General features: G+C 38.9%; 1 protein-coding gene across 1 annotated transcript in view; it reads left to right on the top strand.

Annotated features, from left to right (window-relative positions):
• Window positions 1-21,404, top strand: part of Prex2 (phosphatidylinositol-3,4,5-trisphosphate-dependent Rac exchange factor 2) — a gene marked incomplete in the record, with an annotated part of 260,363 nt that overhangs the window by 213,355 nt on the left and 25,604 nt on the right. Inside the window, 2 exon segments of the mRNA XM_005392120.2 lie at window positions 12,207-12,273; window positions 12,504-12,694. Coding sequence (XP_005392177.1) covers window positions 12,207-12,273; window positions 12,504-12,694 — 258 coding nt within the window.

Below are 21,404 nucleotides of genomic sequence, written 5' to 3'. Positions count from 1 at the left end.
GGTAAATAAAGGAAAGCGCACAAGGCTAAATATCGAAAGCCTAAGGAAGCAGAACATTGGAAGATGACTGGCTGCCATATATAAGAACTTCGGAACCTAACGTCTGAGTGTCCATCACTTTGGGCTAATGCAAGTTCCTGGGCATCATCAGAGACGGTTCTAGAAGTTGGTAGGAGAATGTGCTGGAGGTGGAATTACTGGTTTGGCTTCCTTGGAAGAACTTCTGATTAGAAGTTGTTAGACATAACTAGGAGAGGTATGGAGTTAGTGAAGATTTATTTATTTTTCACAGAATGAACTTGGTCAAACTTGCAGATTTTTGCAGGAAGGACTCAGTATTGCATGAGATGTTCCCTTGTTAATCATTAATGATTTATGTTTTGTCCTTAAATTATTAACTCTGGATTCATTTAGTAATTATTTACTGAGTAGCTACTGTTTGTTGGGCAGCTTTCCAAGTGTTGGACACACTGAATTAAGCAAAGTTCCTGCCTTTGTGCAGATTATGTTCAATTCCAAATACGTCTTTAAGACTTAGTCCGCTTATCTGGAAAGTGATGTTACCCCAAAGGCGTCTTGAGGGAGTTCAAATTCCTTAATAGTCTTCCCTTGCCTTACCCACTCTGTCTTTCCGTTCTCCCGATGACATGTTTCTCCAGTCTGCGCATGTATAATTCTAGCCTTATTACATTTTCCCTGTCCTTCCCTTGGAAGCAGATGTCCACAGTTATTTACAAGATGAGACCCATTCCTGATTGTTGTCAGCTTTAATGTCTTAGAAGTTGGTGACAGTTCCATGCTGCTTCAGCTGATTTTCATTAAGCTCTTTGGAAGTTTAAGGTAGGGCAGAGACCTGCATTGTCTTCTTCAGTCACTTATCTTTTTCCTGTTATAAGTACAGTCCCCAAGAGAAATAGTGAACATTTATGGATATTTTGTGATGAAGAAAATTATTATACTTTGTAGTTTTTTTCTTGGCCCACAATTCCCATTTATAATAGACAGTTCTGAATGCTTTTTGATACAGAACTTAATTTGGAAGGAGACACATTCTCCTTGGAGACAATTTAGGAGCGTCATTTATCACTACATTTTGGAAATTAATTATTAATTTACTTATTCTGATAAAATATGTGGAGCACTCCCTGTGTGCCTAGCACTGTGTAAGGTGATGTGGTAACAAAGTAGTGGTAGTTTAATGAGGACAAAAACATGTGAACTAGTTCCTAAGAAACAAAACAGTACATACTGAAGTTCAGAGATGAGCAGGGCATAGAGGAGAGCTGCTAAGAATACTGTGACAATTGAAGGCAGGAGGCGGTACTGAAGATGAGCCTAGAAGGCTGAATAATGATAACGACTAGTATTGTACTAGGCACTATATTTAAAGACCTTGAAATTTTCCAAATACTTGAAAGCTCTGCTTTTTATAGGTTCTACTGCAGAAGCACACAAGCTAAGAGTTAAACATGAAAATCTCAGTGTAATGATACATAACCATGTTTGTCTTATTTAGAACTGCACGAGAATTTTGCTGTAGCATTTCTTGCTAGAGTAATTCAGAGGTGAAGCAGTACTACTGTAGGTTGCAAGGAACACCGAAAATGTCTTTCTCTTGATGACAGTTATCAGTCAGTGAAGAAAGGATTGTCAAACATCCTTCCTCTCTAATTTTAAGTCCTGATGATTATAAAATGCTTTGCTTTAAGAATTATGTTTCAGTGTTAATATTCCTAACATTCTTTACAAAGGACTCTTTTTAAAATATGCATAGTGATCATTTTAATTATCTTTCAAACTGAAATCTTTAATCTATTTCTTTTCTTCTACTAGGCCACATATATATTTAGTTTCTTCATAGTATGGTAACCCAATTCTTTACTTTTAACTCTCATGAATAATGCTCAATTCCGTTAAATCATACATCAAATATTAAATATGCAGTACGTGTCAGGCACTTCCTTAAATAATGTGATTTCAAATTTTAAAAAAAGATTTCTGCCTACCAAGAGTGTGTAATTTAGCACAAGCAACAGAATGAGTGCAACTCAGTGTAGTAGACTGAGATAAATTTGTTTCAGTGGAAATGTTCTCAAGATGTCATATTTGAGCTGGGTTTTGTAGGATTGGTAGAATTTTTTCAAGCAGAAGGAGGTGAGAGACAATTCCAGGCAAGAGAGGCTAGAATGCAGGAAGAAGGAGAGGCTTCTTTATGGATGGCATACTGGGGCACAGTGCTGAGAGACAGGATGGCAAGGCTTGTTGGTCAGAGATGAGGGAAACTCCCAATGTGTGGTTTCCCTTCACACTTTGGGTACTGAAGCAATTTAACCAATTTTAAAATTAAGATAATAAAATGATAATATTCATGCTTTCCATAGGTAATCCTGAAGACAGTCTGGAATTAAATAGTTTCTACAGAGAAAGACATTTTGCAAAGGAGACCCTTCAACTGACTACTGAGAATGTCTTTATATGATTTTTATAATTTTAAACACAAAAAGTTATTCTTTGGTGTGAAAATGCCAGATTCTCTAAAGCTTATGTCTTAGGTACTTTTCTTGTTGCTGAGACAAAATACCTGACACCCAAAGTTAAGGAGGAAAGGTTTATTTCGCTCACGGTGTGAGAGGTTTCAGTCCATAGTCAGTTATCTCCAAGGTAGGTTGGCACGGCAGAGGGGCATCACCGAGGAGGAGCAGTCCGTGACAAACCAGGGTGGGCAGAAAGTAGCCAGCAGTGAAGCAGCAAGCAGCAAGCGAGAAGGGACCACCAGCAACCCTCTTCTGTCCCTTTTATCTTATCCAGCCTACCCACCCTTGAGGTGAGTTAACACTCACACCCAGGGTAGGGGACCCTTCATTTTACCCAGAACTACACCAAACTAATCAGTGGATTAATTTAGTAATCACACAGCTTGATTCTAGCCTCACAAACTCCAGATCCCGGTACCTCCGAAAAGCCGTACTTATGACCTCATGAGGCTTTGGGGAGACCTCTAGACACAAGCCATGACAATATAACTTTTATATTAAGTAGAATCACTTTAATAATAGAAATACCACTTGAGGGGCTGGTGATTTAGCTCAGTGGCACAGCGCCTGCCTGGCAAGCGCGAGGTCATGAGTTTGATTCCCGGTACCGGAAAAAAGCACAAAAACAAACAAACGAAAAAAAAGAAATACCATTTGACCTCTTTGTTTTCCAGGTTATGATGAGGTGCTTTTATGCGATGTAGTTATTTGGAAAGGTGATCCTATTTCAAAGGCTTTACCTCTTTTTTCTTTCCATTTCCACAAAGTGTGCTCTAGGGAGGGCGTGTTTTGCCATTGTAAAATAAGTAGTTACGAGTACTTCAACAGCAGATGACTTCTGAGGTGCTTTGCACATGTTACACATGTGGGCAAAGGACTGTTACCCTAGTTGGCTTACAAACGGAAGAGCAAAAGTCAAATTAAAAAACAAAAAGAAAAAAAAAGTTTAAACACAGAGAATGGCATTTTGTTACGGTCAGGTTGGTCAGGAGTGAAATGGTCAGGAGTGAATTGAGGTTACAGCGGCAGTGGGGACTGGTGAAGTACGTCTGTTTCCTCTCACACATCTGTGTATTTTTAGGACACAAAAGAAGACATAGAAACTGTACCTGTGTATCTGAAAGTTTTCTCGCTGTGGTATCATGTATGATTTGTCTTGTTAACTTTCTTGCGCTTGTTTTTGCAACAGCCAAGTAGAAATGAAGCTGAAAACTGGGCGTGGGCCATTCTCTGACAGTGATAACTCTGGGGGCTTCATTCATGGCGGGCAGAAAGATACGCAGGGAAACCAAGATGGTCTCCTATTTAAAATTTCTCTTTATGTAATGTTAGCCAAAATGCATTTCAGAGAAGTCAAGACTAATGCTTATGGGCATGGAAGATGGGCAGAGTGAAGGTGAAAAATAAAGATCTCTTGCTTTCCCACTCAGAGTATATTCTTTAGCCAGGTGTGACCACAGGTTAAACCTCTCTGGTGATTTTTGTTTATACAAGACACTGGTGCCTTTTGGTAATACGTTTGAATTGTTTCCCTAATTTAAGTGTTATGGTAGTTAAATGCAGTTTAACCACAATAGTCACATCACGCAGGTGCACTTGTAGTCATCTGCAGTTCCGTTGAAATAGCTGGGTCATAATTGTGTCTCTGATCGATAGCCACGACTCACCATATGGTATTGTAATTCTTCCTGAAATGAAAAATAGCTGCTAGAATCTAATATACTTGTAAAACACACCAAAGCAACCTGATACAGTTTAGAATATTTTGGGATGGGATATAATGCTGTATTAGGAAGACATATATACAGAAAATGGGGAGGACATTTGCCAGAGGGAAGAATGTTACTTCTATCAATGATTTAACCTCTGTATATTTCCCATGTCAAAATTAATTAGTTTCAGTATTTTAAATAAGGCTGTTTTGAAAACTGATCATCCCTGGAGCTCCGGCCCAACCTTGTTGAGATAGAATTACGTTTCCCCATTCAAGAAAGCATTGTCCTATTTCTTAAATTACTACCTTGACTTGCATAACTCTGTATATGATCTCAGTGTGCTCCAAACCTATTTGCTTTCTCTCGTGGCAAATACCATGCTTTTGTTATGGGTGAAAAATGATTCTTTCCGTCTCTAACATTTCTTGGAGCTCGAAATGTCAAAAATTTTATATGAATCATATATTTCTGCACATTATTACAGACAGTATCTAAGCATGTGTTTTGCTGCCCCTTTCCCCTCTTAACAAAATAATCATAATTTTTCAGCTAAGTATTTAAACTAAAGTGACCTTGTCCAACAGTCTTTCTCTCTACCTCACGTGAACCCACTCTTCAGTCCTTTGGGCTCTGTATGTCCTATGCCTGCTGAGTTCATGACATCATCACCATTTACACTGTAGCTTTTCCTTGTTGACCTGTCAGACTCCTAACTATCCATCAAAGTCCAACTCCAACACCATCCTCTTGTGTGACCGTCCTGTATACCTAGGAACTGTTAACACCTTTCAACTTACCTATTGCTCTCTGCCTTGCATTACAAATACCTGTGTGCTCGTCCTCACTATTACATGGTAAGCAGAACATGCCAAGATTAGCTTCATCGTAACTGTTTGCCTTGGATACATTTATACCACTACTTATGGAAATTTATGATATAAGAACTTCTTCATTGGTGTTTTATTCTTCAGGGTTTGAATGAAAAAAGTGTCATAATATATTCATTTTACATGGCAGAATTAATTTACAGAGTGTCACAAGAGAGCCTAATATGCAACGGCATGAAAAGGAACTCACTGTCCTGCCCTTCTACAATAGCAACAGGACTTTCAAAATGGTCTTAATAAGATTTTCCGTCTTCAGACGAAGAACCATGACGTCATTTGTACTACTCTCAGCAGCATAATGTACTATCGTCAGTTAGGGCATTAATCCAATTTTGCCATTAACTTTTCCCATAAAATTTGATTAAGGGGCATTGAAAGATTTTTGTAATTAAAGGTAGTGCATTAGGAATTTATTTCTTATCCACAGTTTGTCGTATTATGAGTGATCCTGGACTGTGAATACCTGTAAACCCTGTAGTCAGTAAACCTTTGTTTTAACTAAAATTAGTTTCAGCCTCAAGACCAAATTCTTATTTTATCAAGTAATTGAATTTAAAAACGTGTTGGCTGTCACAGAGTTGAAGTTGCTAGAATTCCTGGGTATTTTTTCTCAGATTCATCAGTTCATGGGTATGTCTTACAATATTTTGTTAATATTTCTTAATCTTCTTTCCATTCTCTTGGATTAACAAATAGTAACTACTAGCACAAATCTGGATGGATTAACATATTTCACTCTGAATTGGTAGTAAGCCTGTCTCTTCTAAGTGTATTCTTGAATGCTTAAATTATTTCATTAGCTATTTTTCTATTTTAGTTTAGCTGTATAATGGTTAAAGGAAGATTCTTTCTAAATAAAGTTTTCCTTGATGTAGACTACATTTTCAACCTATGACGGGTTTTTTTTTCTAATTTATTTTCTTTTCATCAACTCTGTTTCTGCATCTTGAACGATTTTGCCCAATTGACTCTTTGAAGATTTTTGTCAAGTCAGTGGTAAATGAATATAGCAGAATCAGATCAACATGATCTAAACTGCTCTTAACTAGCTGAATCAGTGACTTTTTAAAAGTAACTTGTCTTTCTGAAAGAAGAAAGCGTACGACAGTGGTGGTGACAGGTATCTGCAGTGATGCTTTCTTTAGGTTGTACTAATGACCCCTGGGCTGCTTTTACAGAACATTTTTCTCCCCAGATGATTCAAAGTTTATAAGAGCTATAGTTTCTACCGTCAACACATCTGACTAAGCTATTTAAATGACAGTCTTTTTTTCTTTAACCTAAAAATGGTGCTAGTCTGTCTAGACTTAAATCTCTACTTATACCTTAATTGAGGAATTATCTAGAGACTAAAAATTTAACTTAATTTTCATTTTTTAACATCTGCTGCAAAATACTGTAAGCAACCTCAAGGAAAAGCAGGAACTTTTTGGCTTTATTATTTAAGTGGCTAAAATTACTCAAGATGTGTTTCCTTGAAGAAACACGTTGAATAATAGCTATTATTGCTTGTTGGATGAGTCTTCCTTACTTATCACGGGACACAGCACTTCATATTCATTAACTTAATCTTCCCCATTATGGTGTATGTATACTAGACAATTCCAATGAACATTTTTAAATGCAGAAACTTAGGTGCTGAGAGACTAAGTAATTCGTTGCAGACTTCTGTACTCTTTTTCAGCATCTTGCCTTCTCTACCAACTACACTTGAGGACAAGCATGTCTGCTCAGGGTATCTCTGAGGAGTCTGACATTATAGCACTGCCTCTTCCTATGTACAATATGAAGGCAGATACAAAAATTACAGCTGAGCTCACATAATAATTTATCCTCTCTGTGGCCTATGAATGGAATCAAATGCAAGTGATGAGTTGTAGGCTGTGCCAAGCCCACTGGCCTGCTAGGCTCCGGAGGTGGGCACAGAGGACCAGGGCAGCTTCTGCAGAATAATGGACAATCCATGTGAGCCTGTTGTAAGTGGAAAATCAGAGCCTGCATCACTGTTTGCAACCAGAGCAGGGGAGAACTTGTCCACTTCTGAGTGAAGGATGAAAACTCTGCTGCCGACCAGTGACTCAGACTGGAGCTTTGTGACATTCTGGGTTTACGATGATGGGGCTGCCAACCCAGCCCCTGAACTATTAACTCAAGCAAATCATCACTGAATTACTGATATGACTTAATAACCTGGATGAAACTACAGTGTAGTATACAAATCACTAGTGGAAAACAAGTTACAGCTCTCTGATGGCAGGCATAAAATGGGCAAACAACATTTTGAAGAGAAGGATGGTAATAGAGGTAATTATGAAACTCTAAAAAAATTAAATAAAAACTAAATAAATTTCTCAGTTCAAATAAACTTTAGAAAATGTAATTCCAAAGAGAAAATCTACCACAGAAAAAGACTGAGGAAAAAGGGGTCATGAAAAATAAGTGTGTGCCAGGAGAATTTGATATATTGATAGAGACTGGTAAAGTATATATTAAAAGCCTAAAAGGTAAGTGAAGAAATTCCATCTGTAAAGAAAGGCAGGAATTCCCCCCCACACCAAAATAAGTCAATTCCTCATTTATTTATTTGTTTACAAATATTTCTTGAGACCATGGTATGCTCTGCACAACATTACAGGTGCTGAGGATATAGAAGTTGTTATGGTTTAGATCTAAAAGGTCCCCCAAAGTCTCTTGTTGAAGGTGAGGCCTAGTCCAAAGTCTGTTGTTTGAAGGTGAGGCCTAGTCACTGGGGCAGATCCGAGGGGATGTGACCCGGAAGGGTGCATGTTTGTCCCTGGTTCCTCCTTTCTCTCTCTCTGCTTCCTGGCTGCCATGCTGTTTTCTTCCATGCTCTTCCACCATGCTGTTTCTGCTTTGGAGCTGACTATGGATTAAACTGACTGAAAGTGTGAGGCCAGCAAGCCTCCCTTTCTTTAAACTGTGGGTGTCAGGTTTTTGTCTCAGCTATGGGAAAGTGACTAATACAGCAATGATCAAAAATGACTACAATCTACATTTAGAGAGGGTTAATATTCTAGTGGGACATTTATCTTTCAATGGCATAAATAAAATAACAAGTAGAAACATTGGAAATAAAAACAATGCTCATTAGAATAAACTTCCTGATAGAAAGGATAAATTTTACCCTTGACATGGAGACAAGAGTCACTCATTTGGAAGATGTTAGTGAGGAGATTACCTAAAAGGTAGTAATGGTAAAACAAGACATTTAAGGAGGGGACTGGCATAATGAAAAGAGGCAGAGAGAGAGAGAGAGAGAGAGAGAGAGAGGGAGGGAGAGAAACACATGAAGACGTGAGCTTATGTGTAATGGATGTTCCAGAAGGAAAAAAGTAGAAATGATATTGCAAGGATAAAACTGGGAGAAGTAATAGCTGAGATTATTTTGGAGTTGATTAGACAAGCTTCTTTGTTTAATGTACAATCTGAGAACCTATCTGGATAAATAAAAACACTTTGTGGTTAAACGTTATGACAAAAAATTTTTTAAAAACACTGTCAGAGAAAATAATACAGACTAACTTTAGATATCATTAGATTGAAACCAGATTTCAAGGGCAATATTGAGGGGGAGAAAATATACTTAGTCTAAGTTTTAGAATTTCATGCGCTCCCTAGTATACCACTTACAGACACTAACCAAAAATGTGAATTGAATAATTCACTTTTTTTAAAAAAGGAATATTCTTGAGGAAGTCAGCCTAAAAGGAAGATGTGGCATTTAAAAACAAAACAGGAAAAAGGGGCAGCAGAATCTTTTAAAAGTCATTAAATTTAACTCTTGCTGTCAAAAGTCATAACTAATTTTTGTGTAAAAAGAAAAGGTAAGAAATATGAACAAGCAAATGAAAGAAAAGGAAGGAAAGTTGGCCAGCAAATAATACACAAATCGAAGGTAAAAAGACCAAAGTTGAAAATCCAAGGGCATCAAGGCAAAGATGCAGAAGGATGACCACACCTGCTCTTTCTTGCCTCCGGTGTGCACGGTGTGGGTGACGTTGCACAGTCTCAAAGTGAGAAACATCAATCTCCAGGTGACCTTTCTGAGAGGGAGAAAGTGACCACCCTGAGCAAGAGTGGGAGGGGAAGAGTAAGCAACACCGGGACGGGGGTTAACTCTATCTGTAACTGGGTGTGTAACTAGCTCAGTAGTGGAGCCCTTTCCTCAGTACCGAGGAGGGAAAAATTTGCAAAAGGTAAATTGCTAGGAGTTTTTAAAAGTATGGTGGCGTACACATGGGGTTTTATTGTACTGTCTTAAGTATGTCTGTATATTTTAGATGAAAAGACCTAGAGAACTTTCAGAAGAACATCAATTTGTTCTACCAATAAAGTTTAAAAGTTAGCAAATTTTTTGGCCATGAGGCAAGTTCCATGGTCATTTCCCTTCATTGGGCCCCAAACTCCCTCAGAATAAAACCCAAACTCCTTCTCAGGGTTCTCAAACCTCTACACTATTTTCCCCTGCCTGACTCTTAAGGTTGCTTGTTCACTACCTTGCTCAGCCCCATTGCAAGTTTTGTTCCTCATATGATCTATGCTTCCCTTCCCTTTTTTGGACGATAGTATTTTTCGTGGGTTGCTGCTATCATTTTCTGACACTGAGGAAAGTCTAGGTTTGGTGAGTTTTGATGTTTGTTGTCATTTTGCAGTGCAAAAGATGGAAGCCAGGGATGCAACCACTGAATTATGTCTTCAACCCTTTATATTTTTTATTTTTTTGTTTGTCTGAGACAGTCTCACTAGGTTGTCTAGACTGGCCTCAAACTTGTAACTCTCCTGCTTCAGCCTTCTGAGTAGCTAAGAGTACAGTTGCATACCAGCACACTTAGCTAAAAATATTTTAGGATCACGAGTTTAAGCCCAGCCCAGGCAACTTATGAATCCACGAGACTCTATCTCTACATAAAAATTTTATAAAGGCTGAGATGTAGCTCCATGCAAAGGCTCTGGATTCAATCCCCAGTACCATAAAATGATGATGATGATGATGATGCTGATGCTGATGCTGATGCTGATGCTGATGCTGATGGATGCCCCAAACTCCTTTGAGTTTTCTCTTGACCTCATTATTATAGTGAATGCTGACTCACCTAGCTGAAAGGATCTGTCTTTTGTTGGAACTTCGTGGGACTCCTGATTCATGTCACTGTAACCCAGTCATTGTGAGCTGGGTGCAGCCTGTGGTTACTGGAGTCCCCATGCTTCTGGCAGGGCACATACCCTGAGGCAGTGAGAGCTATGGATTCAGGCTGAAAACAACAGATGGTACTTGGAGACAAAGCTCTTAGGATCCAGAGTGAATTCTAATGAATAATACCCAACTTTGGATGCCAAGATTTTTTTGCAATTATTTTGAAAAATGTGTGTAATCTGTATTTTAAAGAAGAAAAAAATAATTTTCAATAATTGGCCAATATTTTGAATTGTTTTTGTTTTTGTTGTTGTTGTTTGTTTGTTTGTGCCAGAGTCTCCCTTGGTAGTGTAGGCTGGCTTTGAACTCATAGGGCAATCCTTCTACCTCAACTTCCCCAGTGCTGGAATTACAGGCATGCACCACCACACCCAGCATATTTTGAATTCTCAAAAGGTGCTCTTGGGGCTGGGGATTTAACTCAGCAGCAAAGCGCCTGCCTGGCAAGCGCAAGGTCGTGAGTTCGGTTCCCAGTACCGGAGAAAAACAAAAAAAACAAAACAAAACAAACAAAAAAACAAAAAAAACAAAAAAAAAAGGTGCTCTTAAACATCAATCTAGTCAATTTTTATTTAAAAGACAATTCACCTAATATAATAGGACTTATTTTATTATATTGACAATAAATGTTCATATCTTGGAAATAATTTCACTTCCACAAAAATAAATAAGTAGATGACTAATATGAATGTATTTAATGCCATTGAAATATATACTTAAGAATGTTTAAAATGATACATTTTATGTTATATGCATTTTAACACAATTTTGAAAAATAGATACTTGGTGAAAAACTTAAATGTATCCTGTCTTCAAGAATCACTGTCTTGGTTACTTTTCTCTGAATGCTGAGACAAAATACCTGACACCCAAAATTAAGGAAGGAAAGGTTTATTTAGCTCACAGTTTGTGGAGGTTTTAGTCCATACTCAGCTGGCTCCAAGGCAGAGTGGCACATGGCAGAGGGCAACTGTTCATGGCAGGAAAACAGCAAAAGACAAGAGCAAAAGGGAAGAGCAGTGGCAAGCAGCCTCTTTCCCTCCCTTACATTGTAGGCAAACTACCCACCCCAGGGCAGGTATAGCACTCACACCCATGAACCAATCATAAACTCTAGAAGCCCGCCCCATGACTGCATGAGGTTTTGGGGGGACATCCAGACACAAACCATAACAATCACTCTCTAAATTTTGTTTAATATTCAGTCAAAAGCCAAGCAAGTAAGGCAGTAGTCCTTCAGATTATTGCAAGCCATTAGAATTCAACTTCATAGTCATTACATGTTGCATCCTGGTGAAAAAAGAGCCCAGGCATCCATGAAGTCTGGTGTTCTGTGTGCACGTAGCTTTCTGATGGAAAGGTCAGCTTAATGACCTTCTAAAATTAGAAGGTTTTTTGTAATAGTTTTATAATCTTGCATTCTCACAATAAATGAAAATTGGGTAATATTTTCCAATAGTCATATTATGTTTCTTCAACTTTCATGCTTTATCACAATTATTAAAAAACACTTCTTACATGCTGTGCCATGTTATAAGCATTTTCTTCTGAATTGAATCTTCGATTCTTCTTAGCAATCATCTGAAGTAGAAGTTGATGCTGCTCTCAAATTTCAGATGACAAAACTGAACAAAGACAGTTGTGTAATTGTAGTGGTAGCTTTCATTGCTTCTGTTTTGGAGGGGGGGTTTTGTTTGTTTGTTTGAATGAGGACCTGCTGACTTTTGTGCAACCCACTGATTGGTGTTTAGAGCTTTATTCACTTCTGTGAAAGAAAGTTAATGAAAGTTGAATGTGTTTATTACTCATTTTAAATTGTCTGCCAATAAACAGTTTTTTCTTTGTATTCCTACAGGGCATTCTACCTGGACAAATCAAATTCCCCACCAAGCTCCACATCCAAAGCTGCCTATGTAGATAAGGTAAAAAGAGATGATTACACTTACTGATACTTTTTGTTATTCACAAACCTCCCTTAGTTTTCTGCTGTCCTTCTTGAGCAATGTGTAATTATAATTAGTCTTCAATCCTGTCACTCCCATTACAACATGATAAAACTGTTCATTAAAAGCTACCACAACTGTGGTGCATCCCAGCTAAAAGGATTCCAGCTAAACACGTTGAACTTTCTGTTCATCACTTCTTTCTGCAGCTAATGAGGCCTCTGAATGCTTTGGATGAACTTTATCGCCTGGTAGCCTCATTCATCAGATCCAAACGCACAGCCGCCTGCGCAAACACAGCTTGCAGCGCCTCCGGGGTTGGCCTGCTGTCGGTTTCCTCCGAGCTGTGCGACAGGCTGGGCGCCTGCCACCTCATCATGTGCAGCAACGGCGTGCACCGGTACGTGAGCTCCCCGCCTTTGGCATCTCTGTTAGTTCACTTTCTGTGCAGTGGTCCTTGTCTGCATTTTGGCAAAATGAAATTAAACCTGGAAACATTCAAAGCACTCAGATGCATCTGGAATAAGATTTGGAACGTTTTCTGGTTTTAGTTCTCATATTTTTAGTAACTCTTTAGTCATACAAGTGAATATATGCCTACATTTATGTCGTGGTGACCCAGAATCTTATCCCTTTTGCATTTATTGTACCTGCTCTAGGAATTTTCTAGGTAGGAGCTGAACCTAACTAGCTTAGTAAAACTTTTCTCAGAGACGTTCAGTGGCTCACATCCCTATAACCCAAGTGCTATGGGTTAGATGTTCTGGGTTTGGTGCTGCCTCCCTACATCAAAATCAGTGATGGCCCAAGAGGTCGCTTAATGTGTTCTTCTGGAGAACTCAAGGAAAAATCTGCCAGGCCCTATTCAGGCATGTGTCCTAGGCAACTGTATTCTATCTGAGGCAGCAAAGTTCATACAGCTCATTGTATTAGTCAGTGTATACTAGAGAAACAGACACTACACAAGATACACAAATACATAAGAATTAACAACACTGGCTTACAATGGCCACCCACGGAGTTGGATGAGGGAGCGTACAGAGGGTCTGTCTGCACACTGGAGACCAAAGGATTCAGTCGAAGGTGTGATACTCACTGCAGTGTCCCATGCAAGTCCATATCAGGAGGCTGCTGGGTCTTCCATGGAAGGCTGAAGAGTCTGTGTCAGAAGACTGAAGGATGTGTGCCGGAAGCAGAAGAGCCTGTGCTGGAAGCCAGGAGACGACGTCCAAGGTGAAGGCACAGACTGGAGCTCCTCCAAAGAATCAGAAGCATATCCCTCCTTCTTCATTTCCTCTTTATACCGTCCAGGCAACAAGCCACCCTAGGGCAGGTCTTCTGCACCCGAGGGTCTGGAATTGCTGAGCCGATTTAGTTCAGCTTCACTTACACAAGCTGACACAGTCAACCATCACACTCACACCCTAGGGCAGGTCTTCTGCACCCGAGGGTGTGGAATTGCTGAACCGATTCAGTTAAACTTTGCTTACGCAAGTTGACAAAGTCAACCATCACACTCACAGGCTTACAAGTTCATATGGCTCCAGCAGACTCAGAATGCAGATGAAAGGGAGCATCCCCAAGTCAAATCCCTCCTCATTCCCGTGGCTGTTCCACCATCTCTCATGTTCATGTGGAAGCAGAACCTTGTGGATGGAAATAACAGGACAGATGTTTAGTCCTTATTTATTTATTTACTTATTTACTTTCAGTATTGGGAACTGAACCCAGGGCCTTCACACTTCGCATACATCCCTTGCTCTTTTTTCCCTCTGTTATTTTAAAACAGAGTCTTGCTAAGTCACTGAGTTGCCCCAGTGAGGCTCGAACTTGCAGTCTTCCTGCCTCAGCCTCCCAGAGTGCTAGGACTAAAGATGGGTACAGCCACACTTAGCTTTAAATCATCATTTTACTCTGAGTAGGGAAACAGCCTTCTATCAGAGACATAGCTCTTCTTGGTTCCAGGACAGCTAGATTTCAAAGATGGTATTTATTTATTTATTTCCTTATTTATTCAAATTTGCATGGTTCTTTAATCAAGCAAAGGATTGCAGTTGGTGCTGCAAATCATGTTCTGCTTCATCAGAACTCATGGTCATTGGTAGTGAAGACATAAAGCGTGGAAAGCAAACAAACAAAAACCTAACAACAACAGTAATGAAACAACATAAGGTAAAAATCCCACACTGATGAATAGTGAATATCTTTGCCTTATTTGTGTTCTACCTTGCCATATTCTGAGATCGTAGTTACGAGAGGACTAGATATACTAGGACACCTAAGGAGACCCTTACAATCCAATTTGCAAACATGTACTTCCGCCTTTACATTAATTTACTGAAGATTAATGCAGTGAAATCTGCCATTTAGCACTAAAGCCCTTGACCAAGCTGTCCAGATTACTCTCACAGACGATCTGTGAGCAGTCTTAGAATTTGACAGATGTTGTATAAGAGAAACAGGTTGATGTTACATAACTGTGTTACAAGTACTGCTTTCATTTATGGGTGTGTAGAATCATAAGAAACACTGAAACTTTAAAATGGATTGACTATTTCTAATTCAAAATAAATAGAGCTTTAGTTAATTTCAGGAGACATTGATTAAGATGTTGGCACTAATACATCCACATTAGGTGCTAAATTTAAACTTTATTTGAAAATCACACATTTTCATTTTTCCATTTTGCAGAACGAAATGGGAAATGTAACATAATCTTAATTTTTCAGTAAAGTCTTTGCTTAGATTATTTTATGAAGGTAAAAGGTGTGCTAATGTATTTTGGAAATCAAAATCTCACAGAAGGCTGTTCCTAAAATAATCCTTCAATAATTCTAATTCAGACAGCAAGAAAAGAACCCAAGCTGATCCACACCTGCCTGAAATATTAATCAGGAAGGTTTACCATCCTCCTCCAACAGAAGGGAGAAATCAGTGTTAATTGGAATAAATATTACACAAGTTACTTTTATCATTTACTTTTTAAGTCAAGACAAGAAATAGTCAACAATGTGGTATCTTAATTATTTTTCTTTCATTGCTGAGATAAAATACCCAGCACCCAAAGTTGAAGGTGGAAAGGTTTATTTAGCTCACAGTTTGTAGAGGTTTCAGTCCATAATAGGCTGGCTGCAAGGTAGGGTGGCATGGTAGAGGGCCATCTCAAAGTAGAACCAGTTCATGGCAAGCAGAAGACAGAAGAAGCAAGCAAGCAAGAGACAAGACAAGCCTTTATCTGTCACTTAAATTGTGTCCAGGCTACCAGGATTAGGGTGGTACCAAACCAATCAGTGTACTGGTTTACTAATCACCCACCCTTTGTCCTAGCACCCATAATCCTAGCATTGTACCATGAGTCACATACACACTCTAGATTCAGGAACCTCTGTAAAAGCCCACCTATGACTGCATGAGGCTTTTGGGGGTGCTTCTAAACACAAACCATAACATATGGTATCCACATTAATCTATTTCCTGCCTTTTCTGATTTTATTGAGCCAAAAGGTGTTCTAAAATGTTTTTAAAGTATTGAATTATATTTGTATGTTTGCTACTAAAGCAAAGAATGTGGATTTTGGAACGAAAAGGCACACTTAATTAGCATTAATGTCTAGTTGGTTTAATGCCATTCGGAATCCAATACCAGAGCTGCATACAATAGTGAACATAGCATTAGTGGGAAGAGAATTCTGAATAAATTATTAAAATTTTGTAGCACTTAGCCTGGCTTTGTTTTTACTAAATTCTCTCTCCTAGGTAATCCTTTGCATGCATTACAAGGCAGCTGATGAACTGTCTAGGTAGCACTCCCTTCAGCTATTCACTTTTGTTTAAAGTCTCTATTGCTATTGAATTTTTTTGTTTGTTTGCTTTTTGTTTTTTTCTGGTACCGGGAATTGAACTCATGACCTTGCACTTGCCAGGCAGGTGCTTGTGTCTCTGAGCTATATCCCTGGTCCTGCTATTGAATATTAGAAGAATGGGATAGTCTCTTCTTAAAATCACATATTTGTTTTCTAAGCAATATAAACACAATTGAAAGGTGATTTAATAAAAGGAAAGATTTTCAAAACTTTCTCTTTAGACATATCCTTTTCCTTTTGTATCCTCTCACAACTTCTATCAAATAATATACATTTGAAACATTGTTTAATTAGTGTATATGCTGTACTAGACTGCTTGTGCTGCTATAACAAAACAGGTAATTTAAAAAGAACAGAAGTCTACTTCCTCACAGTTTGAGAGGTTAGGCCTGTGGAGTCAAGGCACTGGCAGACTCAGCGACCCTGTCTCTGTTTCCCAAATGGCACCCTGAAGAATACGTCCTCACATAGCAGAACAGGCAGAGGGCAAAAAGAAGGGAGGTGGCTCCCTTGTACCTTTTTTATAAGGGTGCTAATCCATTCCCAAGAGCTCTAACCTCATGGTTTATTCACCTCCTAAAATTTTCACCTCTTGTATTACCCCATTGATTTGGTAAAACTTCAGCATGTGAGTTTTGGAGGACATATGAAGAACAGAGTGTGCAGTTAGTAATGTTTTGTACTAGAGCAATTGTGTACATATTTTCAAAATGTACATGTAGACTTTGAAAGTGGCCCCAAAAGTTCACGTTGAAAACTTAACCCCCAAAGCAATAGTATTGGGAAGCAGAACTTAGTTAAGAGGTGATTAGGTCGCGAAAACAGAGTGAATGAATGTCATCATCACAGGAGTGAGCTACTTACCACAAGAATGAGTTGTTAAATAGGAACCCGATCTGCTCTTGCTTCCTGCTGACTCATGCCGTCCTGCCCATCTCTGTTTCATGCTGGGATAAGGCAACAAGGAGGCCTGCCCCCGGTGCAGGACTCTCAACCTTAATGCCTCAGCCTCATCTATAAATTACCCAGTCTCAGGTATTCTCAGCAGGACCATGGGGTCTAACACAGACTTTTTCTTTACCTGTGTAGCTTATTTGCTACCTAATGTGCCAACTTTTGTGTGCATCATAATTTACTAAAGTTACATGATTTCCTTCTCTGTTGTACATAATGCTGGCAGAGGGGATCCTTCTGTATGTTCCTATTTAAACACCACTTTTATTTTCTTAGGCTAAAACAAACATTTTCCAATTAGAACTACTGCATCACAGAATTTAGAGCTTTGGCTAACGTGTTCTTCAGGCTCCCAGAAGTCTTGCCCTTCTGTTCAGTATAACCAGGAAGGTGGGTAGCTGTGTAGGTAGCACTTGTACCCTTACCTTGTCTGCACAGGATATAAGAATCCATTTGTATATTGTTTCTTTACTAGATATACAATTATATTATCACATTGCCTCAATTTATACTTCTTTATTAACAAATGAAAGCATTTTATGTCTTTTCCTGCAAAGACTTACATTGTGTAGAAGCCTGCTTTATTGATAGCCATTTTTTGCCAAACTGAATCTTTTTAAAGCATTGAGTCAGCACTGTCGTTTTTCAAGTTCTCTTTTGTACCCATGCCAGTTATTTGCTGCAGACAATCAAAAAGCTTGCTCCAGAGATTTCTAAATTTCCCTTTCTTCCTGCAGCATCTTTCCATTTAGGGCAGTGTCTTGTTTTGGTTCTTTAGTCCCACCCCTACTTAATAGTCAGTCTCTTTTATCTTAACCAATATAGATCTAGGTACTGCATATGTTATAAAACCACAAGCGTGCATTTTACTGAGTCCAAAAACAAAGATACCATTTTTCATCCACTGTATTGCTTTCTGTTTCCTTAACCAATGGAAACAAGTGAGTAGAAATTTATAGGGCTACCTGCAAGGGTAAAGGATATACCAAAGAAATTATTAGAAAGGGCAAGGAATCCAGGATCAAAGTGCTTTTCTTTCTAAGGACTTGTTCCAAACAGTTTTGTCCTCATACATTTTTTTACTCTGTATTTTTTTTTTTTTTTTTGGTAATGAATTACCAGTGGTGTTGGGGCCTTGGTATGGCCGCGTGGGTAGGTGGCTGACTTGAGTGCATCTTGGTCTTAAGATGCAGCCTGGCCTGTGACATCTTTGAACCCAAACAGTGGAGCTGGGATTTACTAGAGAAACAGATACAACAGAAGATATATAAATGCATAAGAAATTACAAGATTGGCTTTTGGTGGTCACCCACAGAGTTGGATGAGGAGGAGTGTAGAGGGTGTCTGCACACTGAAGGCTGAAGGCTTCAGTGCAAGGTGTGGAGCTCACTGTGGTGTTCTGCACAAGTCTGTATCAGGAGGCCCATGAGTCTACAACAGAAGCCTGAAGAGTCCCAGGCAGAAGCCAGTCTGTGCTAGAATCAAGGAGATGACATCCAAGCTGAAGGTGAAGACTGGAGCTCCTCTGAAGAACCAGCATCAGTCCTTCCTTGTGTCCCTTTTATTGTGTGCAGGCTACCCACCCTAGGGCAGGTGCAGCACTCATACTATCTCTGTGCCTTCTTCTTGCCCAAGCTCAGGATGTTTATGAAGTGAGGACCCTGGCTCCCTGCTCAGTCACTTAAACTTATAAAGGTCTCAAGTTGACACAATGAATCATCTGTTAAAGCATCCTGGATTAAAAAAAGCCTCCCTAGGCCATGTCCTCTACACCCTAGATGTAGAATTGCTGAGTTACTTAAGCTTCTAAACTTCTCAAATTGAGACGTTGTATCAACCATTACAGATTTGTACATGTGAATTACTTTTTGTTTTCATGATTTCTTGTGAGGTTGAGTCTCTTCCATAAAGCAAGGCCCTGCATTTTTAACTAACATACCTCACATTCCATCATCGAGAGGTTATTAGTGGCATCACTGGGACACCTCACTGCATCTTCACACGGCACCTAGCTCCCTGGCATCATAACATAGAGCCCCACAAGGCCATGAAAAGGAAACTGTCTGTGAGTTCCATCTGCCATGTCTGATAAATAACAGTGATGATGTGCGGCTAGCTATTGTCTGCCTGATCCAGTGTGGGGCTGCATTTAATAGGTTGTAGAAATTAGCTTCAACAAACAAAAAGTTTTAGGAACAAAATTAAAACTGATCTCTTTCCAAAATGTGCTATTAGTACATTACTTGGAAATTAAGATACATTCTCACATGTAACAATGTTATCAGTGGTGGATGAATTTCCAGGACCTTCCTCCCTGCCCTCTTCCCTCCAGGAAATGCTTGTAGAACTTGTCACATAACCATGGTATAATACTAAACATTTCTTAAGGAAATAAAATTAAGAAGTTAATGTACAAATTCAACTAGGAAGAAATTTGTACTACCAGTATGGCTCATAGCATAGTTTTCATTTCAAATGCAGATAAACAATATAGTAACTCTTGGTTTGTTTAGGGAATTATAAAACTTTTGCTCAGTCTATATCAATTAACAAATTGAAAAACCACTTTGAATTTTTAGAAGACTGTTTCTTCATATTTTATTCTGTCATTGCCATGACATCAAAGGACAAATTGACAAATAGGCCCAGATTAGGTAATGGAGACTCTTGTAAAAGGAGAACATTCAGGGCAGTGTGACTTAGGTAATCAGAGTCCCACTAGGGCAAATAATAGAGCTGAATCTTTTCTATTGTGTGAAGATATATATGTATTAACAGGAGTTGGTTTACTCTGGGGATCCCTCTGTGAGTTAGATTTATGTATGAGACAGAAAGGAATAAATTACTTCCATAAATAAATGAAAATTTCAAACGTATCCATTTATTTTTGTACAGAAAAGTTTTTTAAAAGATTCAGTAACGAGATTAGAGAGACACTTGCACTCTAAATCACGAGAAAGATGGCAAAAGGAACCAAAGAGATGCTTTTGGCAGGTCATGATTCAAGAGTGCTGTACATTTCGAGTAAGAAGTAGTTGTAAGGTTGTGCTGCAGTCCCTAAGAGAGGAAATACAAAATGCTGAAATAAGGGGTCTCTGAAAGGAAAGGTATGTCCTACGCATGGTAGATTGCTGGCACTATCTTCTCCATAAATGGAAATGTAATTACTCCATACATAATCATAAAATAGGCATGTGAACACTAAAATTGATGCTAATTTAGACAACCAGACACAAAATGCAGAATTTGTGTTATGTTAATAGGGAGGAATCAAATATTTTAAGTATGATAGCAGTTTCATTGTTCTTGTCTGTTACCTTTTATAGAAGTTCTTTATCCTAAAATCATGCACATTTGCAAGTGACTTCTGTTACACTATTACATGTTGGATTTTCACTGTCTTTAGATGGATTCACAGTCAGCAAAGACTAAATCTATTACATATATAAATATCAAGTCAAGGGGCTGTGGCAAATCAGACATGGGGATGCCTAGTGAATAGAGGGCACTCTGCCAGAGAAGGTTTTCCAGAGTTATAGTGGATCTGGGTTTAAAACATTGCTAAGAATTTTGGGGGAATATACTTTGGATATTAGGATTGGGAAATATTCTAAGAGAAGGAATGCAGAGGAAAGAATAATCAGCTGATTTTATGTCTTGGGTCTGATACAACAGCCAAAGGTTCATCCATTAAAGGCTTGATGCCTAACGCAGCAGTATACCTAGGTGGGGCTTTGAGAAAGTAACTGGATCATGATGATTCTGGTAGCATTAGGTACTGATGGTGTTCGATAGCATCAGATCAGAGTATTATGATTGGGGCCTAGTTGGAAGATGTGGCTCATAGCAGCATGACTTTGAAGGATATATTACATCCCTTGGCCCTCTCCTTTTCTTTCCCTCTTCCTCTCTCCCTCTTTCCACTTCCCTTCCGTTATATTGGCTACCATGAAGGGAGCAGCTTTCCTCTGCCATGACTTCCACCATGACTTCCTGCCTGGCCACAGGCCTAAAAGCAATAGAGGCAGCTGACCATGGTCTGAAGCCATAAGCCCAGACAAACCTTTTCTCCTTGAAGTTACTATTCCCAGGTATTTTGTCACAGTAACGGGAAGCTGATGCACACAGCTGCCAACTGTAGAAGTTGAGAAAAGAGACAAATCACCAGCAGTACATATAATATTTAATATTTCCTAGTTCTCTACCTCCCTATCCACTGTGTAACCTGGAGAGCAAGTGCCTCAAAATAAAACAAAAGGATCAAATAGACATGTATGGAGACAAAGTTTATTT

This window comes from Chinchilla lanigera, unplaced genomic scaffold (genome assembly GCF_000276665.1).
Source record: "Chinchilla lanigera isolate Chin_1 unplaced genomic scaffold, ChiLan1.0 scaffold00043, whole genome shotgun sequence".
Lineage (NCBI taxonomy): Eukaryota > Metazoa > Chordata > Mammalia > Rodentia > Chinchillidae > Chinchilla > Chinchilla lanigera.
Note: the sequence above shows the minus strand (reverse complement) of the source record. Positions and strands in the feature narration are given on the sequence as shown.